Raw genomic sequence first — 16,632 nt, forward strand, 5'->3', positions numbered from 1 at the left:
AAACGTTTTCTCCTAAGAAACGATCTATCGATAATTGCTTCTTTTAAATTAGTGAGGCTTTTGCACGATTTGCCCCCTTAGGTCTCACCGAACATCTTTCAGAGAGGAATTTCCATTTGTATTTATTGGATTTAAAACACAAAGCCTAAAACCTTTTGAGATTTAATCACCACAACCCCCGCATCCTCCATCTCTGTCACCGCCGCCATCTCCGTCACCCCCGCCTCCGTCGACACCAAAACCGCTGCTCCCACACGTATTGCAACCACCGCCGGCATCCACCACACCCACCAAATTCACGATTATCGCGCCGTCTCTGAAAGTAAAGGCAATATACCCTGCTGCTTCAACAAGCTTCATGTCGGTATTGTCTATCCTACGTGGCTTCGCAAACCGGTTGGTTTGAGTGTAGTATGGTTTATATGGCTGGCAAAGGATGCGAAGCTTGACAATTGCAAACCCTAGTGCTATTGACTCTAGGCAAACCCAAACAAAGCAGCAATAAAGCTTCGATTCACCGACCGCATGTGAGTGATTTCGAACAAAATGCACTTATTAAAGGAATGACACTGTTTTCCCCCGATAATTCGATAGCCTCTGTTTTTACAGACGTCTTTGAAAGGAAATAAAGGGCAAATACTTAGCTGATTTCTACAGCGTATTTAACGAATATTCGTCCCCACAGTCGCTTCCTGCAACATGTTCACTCCTCGCCTTCTTGATCGCAGTGCGCAAACCGCCCCGGCAAATGTGAAGGTGGATGAGTCACGACAGTAAGTCTAATAGAGGTTTGGTCATCAAACCAAAATTCATGTTTCTTTACGTCAGTTTTGACGAATTCTCTCAGGATTCCGTCAAGATTACAAGGAATATTGAGGCACGTTCTGACGGGATCAGGAGAGTGCTTCAAACAAGACATCGAGTCTCGACGTCGACGGCAAAAACTTGCCTCTACCTGTAGGGAGTGATAAAGTTCGTTATATGAAAATTTATTAACTGTTAACTATCATAGGCCTACTTGGAATTGATTGAGCTATTAATGCCTGACGTTTAATTAATTTAATTGCATAGATTAAAACCTTTTTCATTCATGTAGCTAGCAAAAGAAAAGGGAAACCTTGGCCTCATGCAAACGGTTGACTATGGTGGTTACCACTTTAGTGTTATGTCTTTTCCGTACTTCAGTGAAAGGTATCTTAGTCTGTGTTTACGGAATCACTAAATTTTGACGAGCTCTCGATGTCATTCGGTCTGGAAAAAAGATTGTAGATTGTATTGTTCAAACATGTTTATGAAATTGGAAAAAAAAAATTGGTAGTAGTGGTAGTAGTGGTAGTAGTGGTAGTAGTGGAAGTAGTGGTAGTAGTGGTAGTAGTGGTAGTAGTGGTAGTAGTAGTAGTACTAGTAGTAGTGGTAGTAGTAGTAGTAGTAGTAGTAGTAGTAGTAGTAGTAGTAGTAGTAGTAGTAGTAGTAGTAGTAGTAGTAGTAGTAGTAGTAGTAGTAGTAGTAGTAGTAGTAGTAGTAGTAGTGGTAGTAGTGGTAGTAGTGGTAGTAGTGGTAGTAGTGACAGTGGTGGTGGTGGTGGTGGTGGTAGTGGTGGTGGTAGTGGCAGTGGTAGTGGTGGTAGTAGTAGTAGTAGTAGTAGTAGTAGTAGTAGTAGTAGTAGTAGTAGTAGTAGTAGTAGTAGTAGTAGTAGTAGTAGTATCAAGCTTTATTCACGGCATCAATTCATTAAAAATGCTCTTCTACTGAGCTGTTGACATATAGACACCACGATATTACGGCCTTATCAGCGTCCGTATTAACGGGGTTTGACTGTACCAATTAAACTTCTACGCAAAGGAAACTCTTTGCATGAAAAAACAGTTTCTGTTCAGGGCGTGTGATTATTTTTGGGACGCATATTGACCCAGTTTTTGTTAGAATGCATATCTAAAGTGACGCAAATGTGTCGTCTGCAATCATGTCCTACCCTGTCGCTATGTTTTCAAGTCACGCGTACTGAGAGGTTTTCTGGAGGAAGATGGAATCTGCTATCTCTAATCCCAAATATTAAATTGTTCTTTTAAAATTAACGAAATTCCGCCCTGTAAAATCTTGCCTCATCCCTTACAATTTCATCCTACTTTTCTCAAATTCTAGCCTCTCAAGATATATTTCAAGAGTTTCTAAAGTTACGGTATAAATAAGATAGGGAGAAGAAGAAATTATCCTCCCATTTGTTCCTGGCTTCACTGTTACATTACTCTCAGTCATACCCTCTGAGAGCATTTTGAACATGTGGGCCAACATAAAGGCACGGATGTTCATCTACAAGCTTTAAGAACTTTCTTTGGGCGATGGCCGCTTCCACCAGGTCGATGCTAAATATTTCCTCTTCTGACATGGTTATTTGTCCACTCGAGTCACCAATATTCTTTAAATGGGAATAAGTTACATTAATAAGCAGTTAGAGATCCAAGAATGTTACATACGAGCTGGTTGTCTTCGATCAAAAAGTTCTCGACTGCACTAAGAGCCGCTGAAAAGACTTTTACGAAGTATAATGCAGCGTCCCGGCCCGTGTGCCTATTTCCTTCCTTACGGTTCAATAATGACAATATTTTTTTATCATATGTTGATTAAAGTCTGCTATCCGTTGAAGCGTTATCGATATTCATAACGTCGGCAATATTTGGAAACACCTAAAAGTAAACTAGAAAATTTATCTTCAAAAAAGCTGTTTTATATCCAGTCCAGTGACTCTTCTTTTAACCTCCTATAAAGCTGCAACGTCATGTTTACATGCTTGAGCAATAACCAAGTCCAAAAGCTACTTTTCTTCGTTCAACTATGAAGTTAACCATCTATAAAGTCATCAATCACTCATCAAACAATATAGTGAAGGGCGAACGGCAATCCATACTATGTCCAGTGTCTTGAGAACAACAAAAGAATATTTAAGACTACGTTCGCGGCCTTAGCTACGATTCCACAAACAAGAAGCATCAACTCACTTTTGCATTTGACTAATTAGGCCATTCCCAGTTTCTAGTCAGGAAATGCGAAATAGGACTAAGCCGGATGATAGTAACCGTTGAACACGCTTAACGTCTGGGCAATTGTAACACGGAAGTAAAGGCAGCAATATTTATCTTTCTGTGACATTGTTAAATATGTATACTCCTAGTACATTTGAAAAGGCGAAAAAATTTTTTTGTAGACTTCGTCCTACATCAGATCACATGTATAGAACACAAACTCCGGTTTTCTATGGTGTCTTTATTAAAAAAAAAGAGCTCCCCCGCTTATCAAATTCTATATAACATTTACGTTTTCTTTGCATCGTCTTCCGATCGCGAGGTTAAATTTTTGTGCTTTTAGCATCCTGTGTCTGCAATCAGCCAATTAATACCTATGTCTTACCCCATTTCCCAACACCTTATGAAACACTGCAATCCACTAGCTTATAGGAAGTTACGAACAATGCTGTGGAATTGTGCCGTGATTAGACACACACTTTTGGCGGGAATTACAGTATGAACACCTATCCGACCGTTTAGTTTAGAGTTCGGCGTATAGCGAAGTAACTGTTTCGCTCCGTCACAATAATTGCGCCAAAATCACCGTTCTCGTGTGTGAACAGATGCCCTATCCAGTATCGTGGCGGCGCAAAAGCTACTCCGTACAGTGTGAACGGTAAACCTAACCTAAGTGAAATACTACCGCATTCAACTACTAACAAAGTCGGTTCTCAACAAACATTGACTTACCAGTGTAACTCTAACTAACCCAACAGAGAATTAAATATTTACAATCAGTGATTTCTAATTAAACCTAAAGTGAATTTAAATTTTCTTTACGACAATGGACGTTTTACTTAGCCTGAATTTCATCCGATCTTCGCTTCGAGTCGTTTTCTTCTCTCAGCAACGTCTCAATCGACAAGCTGTTGATGCTGTCCAGTGACGTCACTACTACCCGAAAACTGGGTAGTGATTTTGATTGGTTGATTGTCTAAAAATTCGCATAAGTATGTATAATTATGAGAAATTTTAGCGGGATTGTCACTTGCTATTCTCCGGATCGCATCGGTGGCATTCTTGCGTGGAGTTGAAACATACACCGTATTCACAAATGGCGGACACGCGGGAAAAAACTGGTGCCTAGTCATGAAAGCGAGGCGTTGGAGGATAAACAAAAATTGCAAATGAAGACTTTCAGTGAACTTGCAGAGTGTTTAGCACGGATTCCACCTAAAATAACTTTTTACGGACTTCTTTTTAAATACAATTACGTGGGATGTCTTCTGCTTTTAATGTTTAGTAGCGATTTGCTGTTTGCAATCAAAAGGGACGCGTATATCTTCAGGAAACAGGATGATTTTGTAGGTTTCCGAAGCATCGATCAGAAGCTCGAAGAGTAGGCGATCGCTGGAGAAAAGCGGCAAACATGTTGGCCCAAACTTTACACTGAAACCGAATACGAAAGCCAGATCACTACAATTCTGTATTGGATTAGATTAATTCCGTCGCTTTGGAGGGAATTGTTAGAGGTACGTTGGCAGAGCTTAACAAACATCTCATGATTTCTTTGTCATTGCGAAATAATTAAAAATAATTTTATCAAAATTAGAAGCTGTAGTGTGTGAATCTTATGGCTTGCTATTTGCCTGGTTTCTTTTAGGGCATTATCTCAGAGCGCTCTTGGTAAAAAAGTGGTATAAAGCTTACATTTTACTAGGTTAAAATTTTAAGGCAATGTTTTTGTCAGGACTGAACACGGCAAGCTTCTGTTTCGAATAATTGAATTCGAGTCTGGATCAGTTTAAGAAGACCATCATTTTATTTATCTATGTATTCTTCAACTTTAAAATATTATGAAACATAAAGTTAAAACTCTTAACAGCTAAAGGTAAGAAATACGAAATTACTCGCTGAAATGATATGTGGCCGGCTTACCGAGTCTGCCGAGTAACAAGTTGAAATTTTGAGCGTACTCCTCTCGATCGCTTCCGCACATTAAAAATAAATTACCGAAAAACCGCTTAAAAAAAGGTCAACCCCGCTGTCTAATTGATGTTCTTCATTGACAAAGACCAGAGGATAACGTCCTGGCAAACAAAAACCAAACATAACTTCATCGAAGCCTCAGTAACCTCTTCTTTCCTGTCTTCCTTTTTTGCATCTCCACTTGAACTGTTTTGTTCAACGGCAGAAGTCTCTTGCGTTAACAGTTGCAAGTAGGCCATACATCTGTCGCTTATTTCTTTTTTTCTTGCCACCAAGATTTGTTTATATTTCTGTTTCACCGAATTGCAGTGAGCTGGCTTTCGTACTCGGCTTCAAAGTGAAGTTTGGGTCAACATGTTTGCCGCTTTTCTCCAGCCATCGTCCACTTGTCAAGTTTCTGATGCTTCGGAAACCTACAAAATCATTCTGTTTCCTTGAAGATATACGCGTCCCTTTTGATTGCAAACAGCAAATCGCTACTAAACATTAAAAGCAGAAGACATCCCACGTAATTGTATTTATAAAGAAGTCCGTAGAAAGTTATTTTAGGTGGAATCCGTGCTAAACACTCTGCAAGTTCACTGAAAGTCTTCATTTGCAATTTTTGTTTATCCTCCAGCGCCTCGCTTTCATGACTAGGCACCAGTTTTTTTCCCGCGTGTCCGCCATTTGTGAATACGGTGTATTTCGATAATCTTTCTCGTAAAGAGCAAAATTGCCCTTGTCTTCGAAACTGAATTGCTAAATTTAACTGCGAATGAAGAATCATTGCGGAGAATCGGTAGGTTTTTCATCTAGAGCCTCTTTGTGGTTTCTGCAGCGATTTTGTTTGCGAAGTTTCTGAGACCACTGTCATGTTGTCATTCGACCTTCTCGCTATTTTCACCGTCAAGTGTAATGATTCTGTTAGCTTTTCTTTCTTGTTTCCTTGTTTTCTTTCTCCTTCGTTAAGGACCAAATAGCTTCTTTTCAATTAAAGGAAATTGTTGTGTGATTACGACCGAGTTTGAATTACAGCCGGTTCAGAGTACGGCATGCAGTTGATAGTTTGAACGTTAAACGTGAATTAAGATCGAAAAGAGTAAAGCAGTTTTGTCAGCTGTTATGTATCATTTCGACATTTCCAAACGATATTTCTTGGTTTGCCACTTGAAAATCGTGTTTTACTTTTTGCATAAATTAAAGTAAAGGAGCAGTGACGTCATTGGACGGTATTAACGGCCGGTCGAAGTAATCGGATAAAATTCAGGCTAAGTTTTACTAATATATAAGTGAATGAAACGTTTGTCATGCCTATCTTCTTGTTTGCCTTTTGAAACCTTGTTATTTATCTTCAGCAGTCCTCACAGCATCGCACTGAGGCACGGACGGACAGTGTGGTATTAATTATGGAAAGCAAGAGTGTAGACGTATATGACCGACCATTTAAAAACAATACTGAATTTTGCTGCAGAACCAATCACCCTAGCTCAGCATATTTCAGAGTCGGTTTCAGTTGTCATTAATCAAAGAAGCTTGAGGCATGACGATGCAAATATCGACAACGTTTGCCACTTATTTTCCTGCACGAGTATGTCCTTCCTTACTTAACTTAGGAAGAAAGAATGTCAAGCCAAACATTGATTTCCATTTGGTTCATCTAAATTGTATTCAGCTATTTCAAGTCAGCACTGAGAGGAATCAAAATCAAACAGCAAACTCATCATTTAGCTTGTTTCCCCTCTGGGCAGTTATATTGTTATACAAGGAAGTCTGTAAAACGTCAATATTTGTGAGAATCATTTGATTGACATTTTTATCGTGAACACTTTGTTATTCTTTATATGGCGTGATAAATATCTATCACGTGACTAGTTTTACATGTGCTTGTTTAGCATGTCTTCACGTTAGGTTTTGGTTGATTGTATGCGAGAATTCGAGGGTTAAATTGTGACGATTTGTACCGATTTCGAGGATTAAAGCGTTGAAATTAAAACAAGCGAGTTTCCTTTTCTTTCAATATTAGCCCGGTTTAATAAGCAACAAGTGATCAAGTGTAGGCCTTTGAACATTATGCTTTTGTTCCCCACTATGCTCCACCTCAATGCTCCATTTTTCCCACTAAAATGCTCGGTAGTCCCCAAAAAATGCTCAATAATGCTCATCATAGAGAGACCTTCTTTATTACTTCTGAACATTTTAAGGGAGTTTAACGCTAACAAAAATGTTTAAGTGGTATGACATCAAATGCCTCAAAGAAAGAAATTAGAAAAGGAACTTTCGAACTTGGCAATATGTTACGTAAAAGTCAAAAATTAGTCTGTTTGACTCCCAAGCTGGGCCAACGTTTTACTGAACGGGAAAAACTTAACAACAACGGTTAAATTGGACGCGTGTAATATTCTCTCCTCTGCAAGGACTGAAAGAAAAATCGTACTAGATCACAACACATCTTTGACCCAGGCCTTAAACCGCTTGAGCAATAAACCAGGTGAGGCAAATAACATCGGGGTGCTACCGGCATTTGAGAAATGTTTGTTGGATTCCTCCTTGAACCAGGACCCTTTAGGTTTAGGCGTATGGGCAACGGCAGTAATTGTAACAGAGATACCACTTGAGATATCCGTATGTGTTATTGACTGTGGAGGTTCGTTGTGCTTCAGGATAACCTTTTCCAATGGCAAACGAAAAGAAATTTCTGGAGTCGGTATCACAAAGCCATAAGGGAGAAGTCGCCAGTCGCGCACAACTTCAACCTGTGCAGTAAATAAATACAATACCCCTAGTTAACACAAGTCACGCACAAACCACATTTTTCTAGCTTCTTTTAACCCTATTCAGCCGGGCTTCTTTTTTCTTTCTGTGACCGGGGGGAGGGGGGGGGGGGGCTCCAGAAGCTCCCCTCTATATCTTCAAAACCGCTCACGCTACGGCCACCAAACGTTCACAGAATGTTCAATTAAGGGAAAAAACAAAAAACACTACAAAATCCGAGTACGATCAATTTTACTCAACGTCGGATCCAAAAAGATCGTGATCAGTCAAAATAGATCAAATTGAAAACGTTACAGTCAAGAAGACTTTGGCAGGGACTTATGCTTTGGATTCCTATTAAAAAACTTAAAAATGGGCGTGATTCTTTCAGGAAAGCACGTGAAGCCCACCTTATCCATAAAGCTAGGACAATTGAGCCTCTGGGCATCAATAAACGTGATGAACTGTAACTATATATAGTGTATCGTATATTTTTTTGTTATCTTGTCTTTTAAAGTAGCCACACCATACGACGTCATATTATGTAATTTCCGGTCATCATTTTACTTCATATATATTTCTGTAAAGAAGAAGAAGACTGGTATTGGCCAGTCGAAATATCGTAACTAAACTCTTTTTCACGTTGTTTGATCAGTCCCTGCCAAAGTCTTCTTGACGGTAACGTTTTCAATTTTCACACAATAATTTACTCATCATTTACAACTTCCGGGCATACCTTGATTGACACAATGAAAAAATCTGACGTCATTATGACGTCAGATTTTCGAATTTATTGGCACAGAGAATCCAAATTTCCCTCAAGTACACATTAAGCGAAAAATACGTAAATAGTATGGCATTTGATAACATTAAGAAGTTGGCTAACATATAAAAAACCTTTAACAACAGCAGTTATGTCATGATGACGTCATTTATTACTATAAAGGAACTGGAAGCATCCGCCATCTTGGATCCGCCATTTTGAATTATTTTAATGAAATCCATTTTACTTAAACTCGTATAAATCGAAGACTTTTTGATAGAAAACTTGATCTGATTATGAGAGGATACTTAGGAAGCAAAAAGTATGCAAAATATGCAAATCTGAGGAAAATGAACACTGTTAAAAATTAAACTCAGTATATGCCATTTGGTCATACTAACTCATGTTTTTTCTCAAACTAGACAATAAAAGCTTGGATTTCATCAACAGTGACAGTTACTTTTATAACATAATGCTAATTTATGCTTCACGTTCCTTCACAAATTAAGTCAGTTATTGATGTTTGCGGAGTCTCTCTTTGGATGAGCTCTGTTTGCTGAGACACAAAATAATCACAAAATGTTTCTGACTGTCTTATAACGCGAGGAAGGAGGCCTTGTGCCTCGCTTCCGTGAATTACACATGACCGGTGACATAAATGACACTTTCGTGACAAATCACCCGGATGACAGGAAAACCCTCCTTTGCTGGCAGCTGGAGAAATACAACTGTATTGATCAGTCAGATTCAGCATAAAGCCATTTATTTCTTTCAGAAATAAATCTCTTTAAGTGTAATATAGTAACTCCACTGATAACAATAGAATTACAACCTATTTTTAAGAAAAATGCAAATTTTGAAAAACATGGCTGCCAAAACTCGGTTGCCATGGTAACGTCAATGTGGACGTACACGTCACAACGATTTAAAAATGTTCGTAGATATTTTTTTGTCACTAGACCCTTATCGTGTATAATTCCTTTGGTGGTGTTGTTCAAGTAAAGAGATTTAGGCTCTAACAGTAAATGGTAGCCGCAGAGTCTTGATAAGAACTGTTTAAATAGCAAGACCGGTTTCGGAAATCTAAGATGGTTTCCTTCGTCAGTTGTACGTTGTTAGAGAAAGTAACCAATTCGAAGTGTAGCATTTAGATCCGTTACGCTTGAATTTTGCGTGTTCTTTGAGTGAACGGTTTTGAAGTCATTAAGCCTTTTCGAGAGGGGGGGGTGGGTGGTGTGGGGCTCTAAAAGCCCCCTCGGTCTTAAAAGGGTTAAACGTTTAGGGCTCTAGATTGACGACAGCCGGACCTGGAGAACAATCTGTCCTAGGTGCAATATAGCGAGGACTCTCCCGCGCCCGCTGTCATGCTGCTTTTAGCAATATGAACTTCCGTCTGTGTCTTTTTTCCTGTCAGTAGCTTTAATTTAGTCATAAGTTACATAGTTTATTTTTATAATTTTATCATGGGATCCACTGTAATTGGCTAGGCTATAGTGGTCTCGACGTCTAATAATGAACTCCTAATTTGATTTCTATGCGACATATGTTTGATTTGGAGTTTTATATCTTTGCCTGTGACATTCAGTAACACATTTATTTAACGGCGCGTATGAACCGTTAAAAGTCAACTTCGCAGTTTTTTAGGAATTTTGGGTTAGTGCCTCTTAACTGAGTCGATGGAACTGAAAATGAAATTTAGGTACTGGGATCCCTATTAAATTCATGCTCGCTACACCGTAATTAAAATTTCTGGGGCTAATTTCTGGCTAATTTTTCTATTATTTTAATCACTTTCTACATGTACTTATTTAAGAACCTAAATAAAAGTCACCAAAAGTCTGTAAATTAATATTAATATTATTATTATTATTATTATTATTATTATTATTTTTAATACAGTCGCTGTACTATACCTGAAAGAAATCGTTCCTTTCTATCTCAGGGATCACAAACCTCACTAGAGGACCCCCGGCAGGCCCACACATCTCGGCGGCAGGTCCTTTAAATCTCTCCTCGAAGAGTTTTCCACCGTTTGTTGTCTTAACAACGATTTTCTCTTTCTTATACCATTTGGATGTAGGGATTCCGATTTCTACCTTGATAAAATCTATGGTGTGCTCAAGTGCCATCATTGAAGAATAATCGACATTTTTAGGATGCTCTTCAATGTTGGATGAAGGTTCTCCTCGAAAAATGGTTCCATTTCTCTCATGCTCCATGTTAGAACCTGACCACAGCTCTTCTGTTAAACCTGGCCGAATATCGTCAAGAGAATCATTGTTATCAATGAGCGCGTCCACGTGTAGGTTGATATTTATTCTCTTCTCTAGACGTGTCTATTTGTCTCGATTCAATAGTCCCAGGGGAGGGGAGGGAGGGGGTACTTGGAATTTCAAGTGACGGGGATGATCGAATGGAGCCAAAAGTCAAGACCCAAAAAAATCCCCAGGGCTTCCAGCAAAACCAAAAAAAATCCCTGGACCAAAAATTAACCCCCAAAAAATCCCATGCCGGGCACACGGGACAATGCAGACTATTGTATAACACGTGCGATGTAAAGCGACACCATAGTTAACTATTAAACAACAGCAAAACAAGTTTGTTTGTACTTTATTCGCAGAACTACGCAGCCAGGGCACTACCGATTCTTTCTAATACCCCCAAAAAATCCCTACTCAAATCAAGCTACCCAAGCCAAATCTTCGTACCCCAAAAAAATCCTGGAATCGAAAATTTCAAACCCAAAAAAATCCTTCGGTCATCCCCGTCACTTGAAATCCCGAGTACCCCCTGGGTCAATAGTATCCTTAAATAAACTTTACACTTATATAATATGTCGAAAAATAGCATACATAGTATTATTCTATTCACTTGCAGAGGCGGGAGCAATGGGAAGGGTAGAGCTGGGGGGCTGACGCTCACCTAGACCATCAGGGGAAGACCACGCTCTACCTTTAGGGCCTTGAACATTAAGGCAGAGCCCTGGCCCGGGTATCTCCTTTACATACGCCTCAAGATTGTTACTGTCATTTCTTCGAATCAGCAAATGCTACAAACGAGCCTACTTTCATAATCATTTTTGAATACAGCTATTACGTTGTTTTACAAGTCCTTAAGGCAGCTGGGTCTTCACGGATGTCAAAAACGCCTTTTTTTGAGTCTCACCTTTTGATAGGTGTAGTTAATTTCTAGCCAAGCCTGTTATCCGCTGTAAGGTTACAAACGTTTATGACCGACAACCTAGTCTCTTGAAAACGATTTTATTAATCCAAAGCTTTTTCATCAGGGGCACCTGATCGAGAATATAGTTCAAAACCACCTAAACATAGCATTGTTGAACGTATTTTAGTATTTAAACGGTAGATATAGGCATATTTTATCCCCTAAAAATTTTTCATTTGTTCGGATTTCCTAGCTGAAAGTCTATTGATAATAAAATTATAGGATCAAAACTGAGGTCAACTTACCTTTTCGAAAATTTCAGCCGAAAAAAGGCCTCCGAAAATTATAGGTGACCTTTTTAGGGTAAAAATGCATTAAAAATGGGCAATTATATACCACTTTTGAGATATTCGAAAATCCTAGGGGAGGCAGGTAAGCAAGAAATTTTACAACAGACGTTCCGAAAATTCTAGATCTCAAATCATCTTTCGAACAGATATTTTCCGAAAATTGACGTTGGGTGCCCCGGTTTCATCAAGTCCATTACGGCTCTTTTCAAGAACATGCGATAAAATCGTCACACCATGCAAATTTCTACTTAAATGTTTGCAATAACAGACACGCAACGTCCTTGGTTTTTAACATATCTTTTTTACTGACTACTGAATCATCAAACACCCTACAAAGCAGGGAATAACATAACAACTACGAACAATACTGAATTCGGTGTACTGGAAGCTCCGTGTCATCGCAAGTTATATACATAAATTATGCAATTTTAAAATCATCACTAGCACATGATAAAGCAAGACTTTGAGACTGTTCAACCATGCTTATATAGTCTCTAAAGGAACATTGACTCCTTTTTGTCGTGAGACACCTCTGCTAGCCGGGAAAAATATATATAACGAAGTGAACCTGAAAGAACATTCTAACTTAGCTTCTGGGAAATTACTGACAAGGAAGTAGAAATGGCAAGCCTTTCTATGATATTGTTGAAATGCTGGAGGCATTCTTGACTATAAAAAGTTATCCCCGCATGAATTTAAAAAGATAAACAATATTCTGACAACCTTTCTCGAAATAGCTGTCTACGTTTTCAGTTCATCGTCTCTTGCAATATTGAATTTTTTTCCTTTGCATCCCTGTGCCTTGTGCCGTGTGCGTTTATTACCCTTTACAATTCTATAAACACTGCCTGAAGGTTACAAATGGTCACGATTTTGTGCGTGCATCTCGTGAACTGCAAAAATAGTTGACATTTCTTCACAGTGGCTCGGTATTTAATACAGAAAAGCTTGCTTGAAAAACAGAAAGGAAAAGAATTGTCTTCATGTCATAAGCTAAGTCTTGTTTTTCAGTTTTCTAACTTACAGCGTTCTTTTTAGTCGTTTTACCCTTAACCAAAGTACATCTGAGGAAATTTTTAGGGGGAACTCAACCGCTTTTAGTTACAAGCTCTTTCACTAATGAAGTATTTCTTGAGTGTTAACTTGCGGAGAAAGCGGTAACAGAAGGGCCAACTCAAAGTGTCAAAATCTGTCATAATTGCTCAAAATTAACCACTTCTCGAGCGAAAGGATGACAATATAGCGCAGTTATAAAAAAATACAACGTTTATTAAGGACCCATGTACATATTTAGAGATACATCGCTACAGACGAAGCAAAAAGTAACTCCACTATAAGCCTACGGCATTTTTTACAATAAAATAACAAACGGTTGCACAAACAGATTCTGCCGCATTGATTTTTGCCGCTTTTAAACAACACTGTTGAAGATTTCACTTCGTTTACATAAGTAAAGGTTCGAGCTCGATCATTTTAACCGTCTAACCTGACTACCTGACCACGTGTACCAAAGTGAGACGACGCGCTTAGTTATGGAAGATCGATAGAAATACCGGATTTTGCAGGATTGGGATCGAGTTCCAAGTTGTTTCGAAACGGATGTCAAATACACTACGTATGAATTCCGAATTCATACGTAATGTATTTTGGCTGCACTGACTTGCTTCCCTTCTGAGCACGTGTATTGTTTATTATTTTTACGCACGGAAATGAAATTAAGAATATTAGCCTTAATTTTCAAACTCATATGCAGTAAAAACACTGGCCTATGGTTTGTGGTCTTTAAACACTTTTACCTCATTTCTATGATCTATAATAAGGACTCCAACACATGGTCTCCATCTTGCATTCTACTGAAATAGAGTCGAAATCAACCATTGTTGTGCCATTCACTTGTACTATTTGAAGATAAAAGGATCAAAATCCCCGGCACACTTTTGTTCAGTAAAACACGAACATGTGATACTTGTGACGTCACATCTTTTATCAAGAAAACAGAAGTAAAGCACGCGCTCTGATTGGTCAGTTACTGTTTGCTTTTTGTGAAAGAGTTAATACTGACGGAAGCTGGTAAGCTCACTAAAGTCGTTTGCGATCGCGTAACAAAAGAATAGTATCCACGTTGAGACGACAAACTACTTGTTCAGACGAAAATATTTTTTTAAACGAAAAGACTTTGCAGTGATTTCCCCCCTTCGACTGCACTGAGAGCTGCTGAAAAGACTTTTACGAGGTAAATGCAGCGTCCGCGCCTATTTCCTTCCTTGTGGTTCAATAATTTTTTTCATATGATTAAAGCCTGCTATCCGTCCAAACGTTTTAAACATTCGTAACGCCGGCATTACCTAGGCCATTCCCTGTTTATAGTCAGGAAATACCAAATGAAACCAAGCTGGATGTTACACGCTTAACTTCTGGGCAATTGTAACACGGAAGCAAAGGCAGCAATATAAATTTTTTTGTGAAATTGTAAAATATATACTCTTACTACATTTGAAAAGATGAAAAAAAAAATTGTAGACTTCCAGCTATCAGATCGGATATAGAAAACATACTCCGGCTTTTTACGGTGCATGTCTTAATTTAAAAAAAAAGCTCCTCCGCTTTTTTAAGTCTATATAACATTTATACGTTTGCGGTGCATCGTCTTCCTATCGCGAGATTAAATTTTTGTTCTTTTAGCATCCCTGTCTGCAATAAGGCAATTACTACTTCCCTTACCCCTATTGCCTAATGAAAACCTGCTATCCAACAGCTTAAAGGAGGTTAGAAATCTTCCAATCAACAGTGCTTGATTGAAAGAACTGGGAAAACGCTGAAACTGTGATCAGAGATTTACGAACAATGCTGTGGAATTGTGCCGTGATTGGACACACTTTTGCCAGGAATCATAGTGTGAACACCTATCCGACTCTTTACTTTAGATATCGGCGTAGCGCAGTTTCGCTCTGTCACAAAAATCCCGCCAAAATCACCGTTCTCGTGTGTGAACAGAAGCCCTATCCAGTATCGTGGTGGCGCAAAAGCTGTTCTGCATAGTGTGAACGGTAAACCTAGCCTAGGTAAAATACTATCGCATTCAACCAATGACAAAGCAGGTTCTCAACGAACATTCACCTACCAGTGTAACTCTAACTAACCTAACAGAAAATTAACTATTTACAATCAGCGATTTCTGATTAAATCCAAAGTGAATATAAATTTTCTTTAAGGCAATGGACGTCATTTTACAAATATACATTAACTGAACAAAACTTTTATCATGCCTACCTTCTTGTTTGCCTTTTGAAACCTTGTTATTTATCCTCAAACAGTCCTCACAGCATCGCATCGGGACAGGGACTGACAGTGTGGTATTTTATATGGGAAGATATAACGTGTTCAAATTATGACTGACCATTTACAGGCAATACTTGCTCAGTAGGTTTCAGAGTCGGTTTCAGTTGTCATTAATCAAAGAAGCTTGAGGCATGACGATGCAAATATCAACAACGTTTGCCACTTATTTTCCTGTGCGATTATGTCCTTCCTTACTTAAATCAGGAAGAACTTGAAGAATGTCAAGCCAAACATTGATTTCCGTTTGGTTTTTGAAATTGTATTCAGCTTTTTCCAGTCAGCAAGGAGGAATCAAAATCAAACAGCAAACACACCATTTATAGCTTGTTTCCCCTCTGGGCAGTTACGTTGTTATGCAAGGAAGTCTCTAAAATGTCAATATTAGCGCGGTTTGATAAGTCGCAATATCAAGTGGAGTAAAAACACTGGCCTACGGTATGTGCACGGTTTTTGTACATTTTTTCACGTTCGTTCTGTGATCTTTAAAAGAAGAGACGATGGAACGATGATGGCCATCGTAAATTCCACAAAAAAAAGGAGATGAAATTTAGCCATTTTGCATTTTTTGAAGAACAAGGATTCTAACAGCCCTCACCTTTGCTCAAAACATGTTTTGAACATACATACATACATACATACAAACATACATACATAGAATTCCATGACAATTGAGTCTATTCCCCCCGTTTTTCTCGCTGTCTGTTATTGTTATTTGTATATTTCTGTTGTCGAGTGTACATAATGATTTATATTTTTTCAGGATAAAGTGTAGTGTAGCTTCTTTTTATGTTAAGTTGTAACGCCAGTATCAAATTGTAATGTTTATGTAATGTTGTGAAGTCATTAATAAAATCATTTTTTGCTTAAAAAAGAATGTTTTGAACATACTGAGCTCTTGCCGAGAGCTCAGTATGTTCAAAACATTTACGGTTGTATAACTTATGACGTCATCACATCACCAAGTAAACTACCGTTTGCACCCCTAGACATTATTGTTATTGGGGCCGATACTGTTGAGACTTTGAAAGTGTCTAAATACCTAGATTTAACTTCGCCAATGAAATTTCTAGGTTTCATGACAACAAAAAATGGCAACAAAACTGCTGATTTATTCCCAATTGGACAATTTTTCTATTTTCCCCATTTTTGCTTCATTCGTAAACACGTGAAAGGTAGCCTGTTTCAGGCTCCAAGATAGAGGGGAAAGCGGATCGACTAAAACCGCTTGGGGGCTGGGGAGAGACTATTTCACTGCTCCCTAACCAGCTAAAACCACCTTGTTGGCAAAGAAACT

General features: G+C 38.6%; 1 protein-coding gene across 1 annotated transcript; it reads right to left on the reverse strand.

Moving 5' to 3' along the window:
• Window positions 1-6,984: 6,984 nt before the first annotated feature.
• LOC140921238 (uncharacterized) lies at window positions 6,985-15,427 on the reverse strand. Its single transcript, XM_073371217.1, has 3 exons — window positions 15,270-15,427; window positions 10,401-10,738; window positions 6,985-7,726 (listed from the first exon to the last, which is right to left on the reverse strand). The coding sequence occupies exons 1-3, from the start codon at window positions 15,328-15,330 to the stop codon at window positions 7,412-7,414; spliced, it is 714 nt and encodes a 237-aa protein (XP_073227318.1). The 5' UTR covers window positions 15,331-15,427; the 3' UTR covers window positions 6,985-7,411.
• Between the last annotated feature and the right edge of the window lie 1,205 nt (window positions 15,428-16,632).

This window comes from Porites lutea, chromosome 12 (genome assembly GCF_958299795.1).
Source record: "Porites lutea chromosome 12, jaPorLute2.1, whole genome shotgun sequence".
Classification (NCBI taxonomy): domain Eukaryota; kingdom Metazoa; phylum Cnidaria; class Anthozoa; order Scleractinia; family Poritidae; genus Porites; species Porites lutea.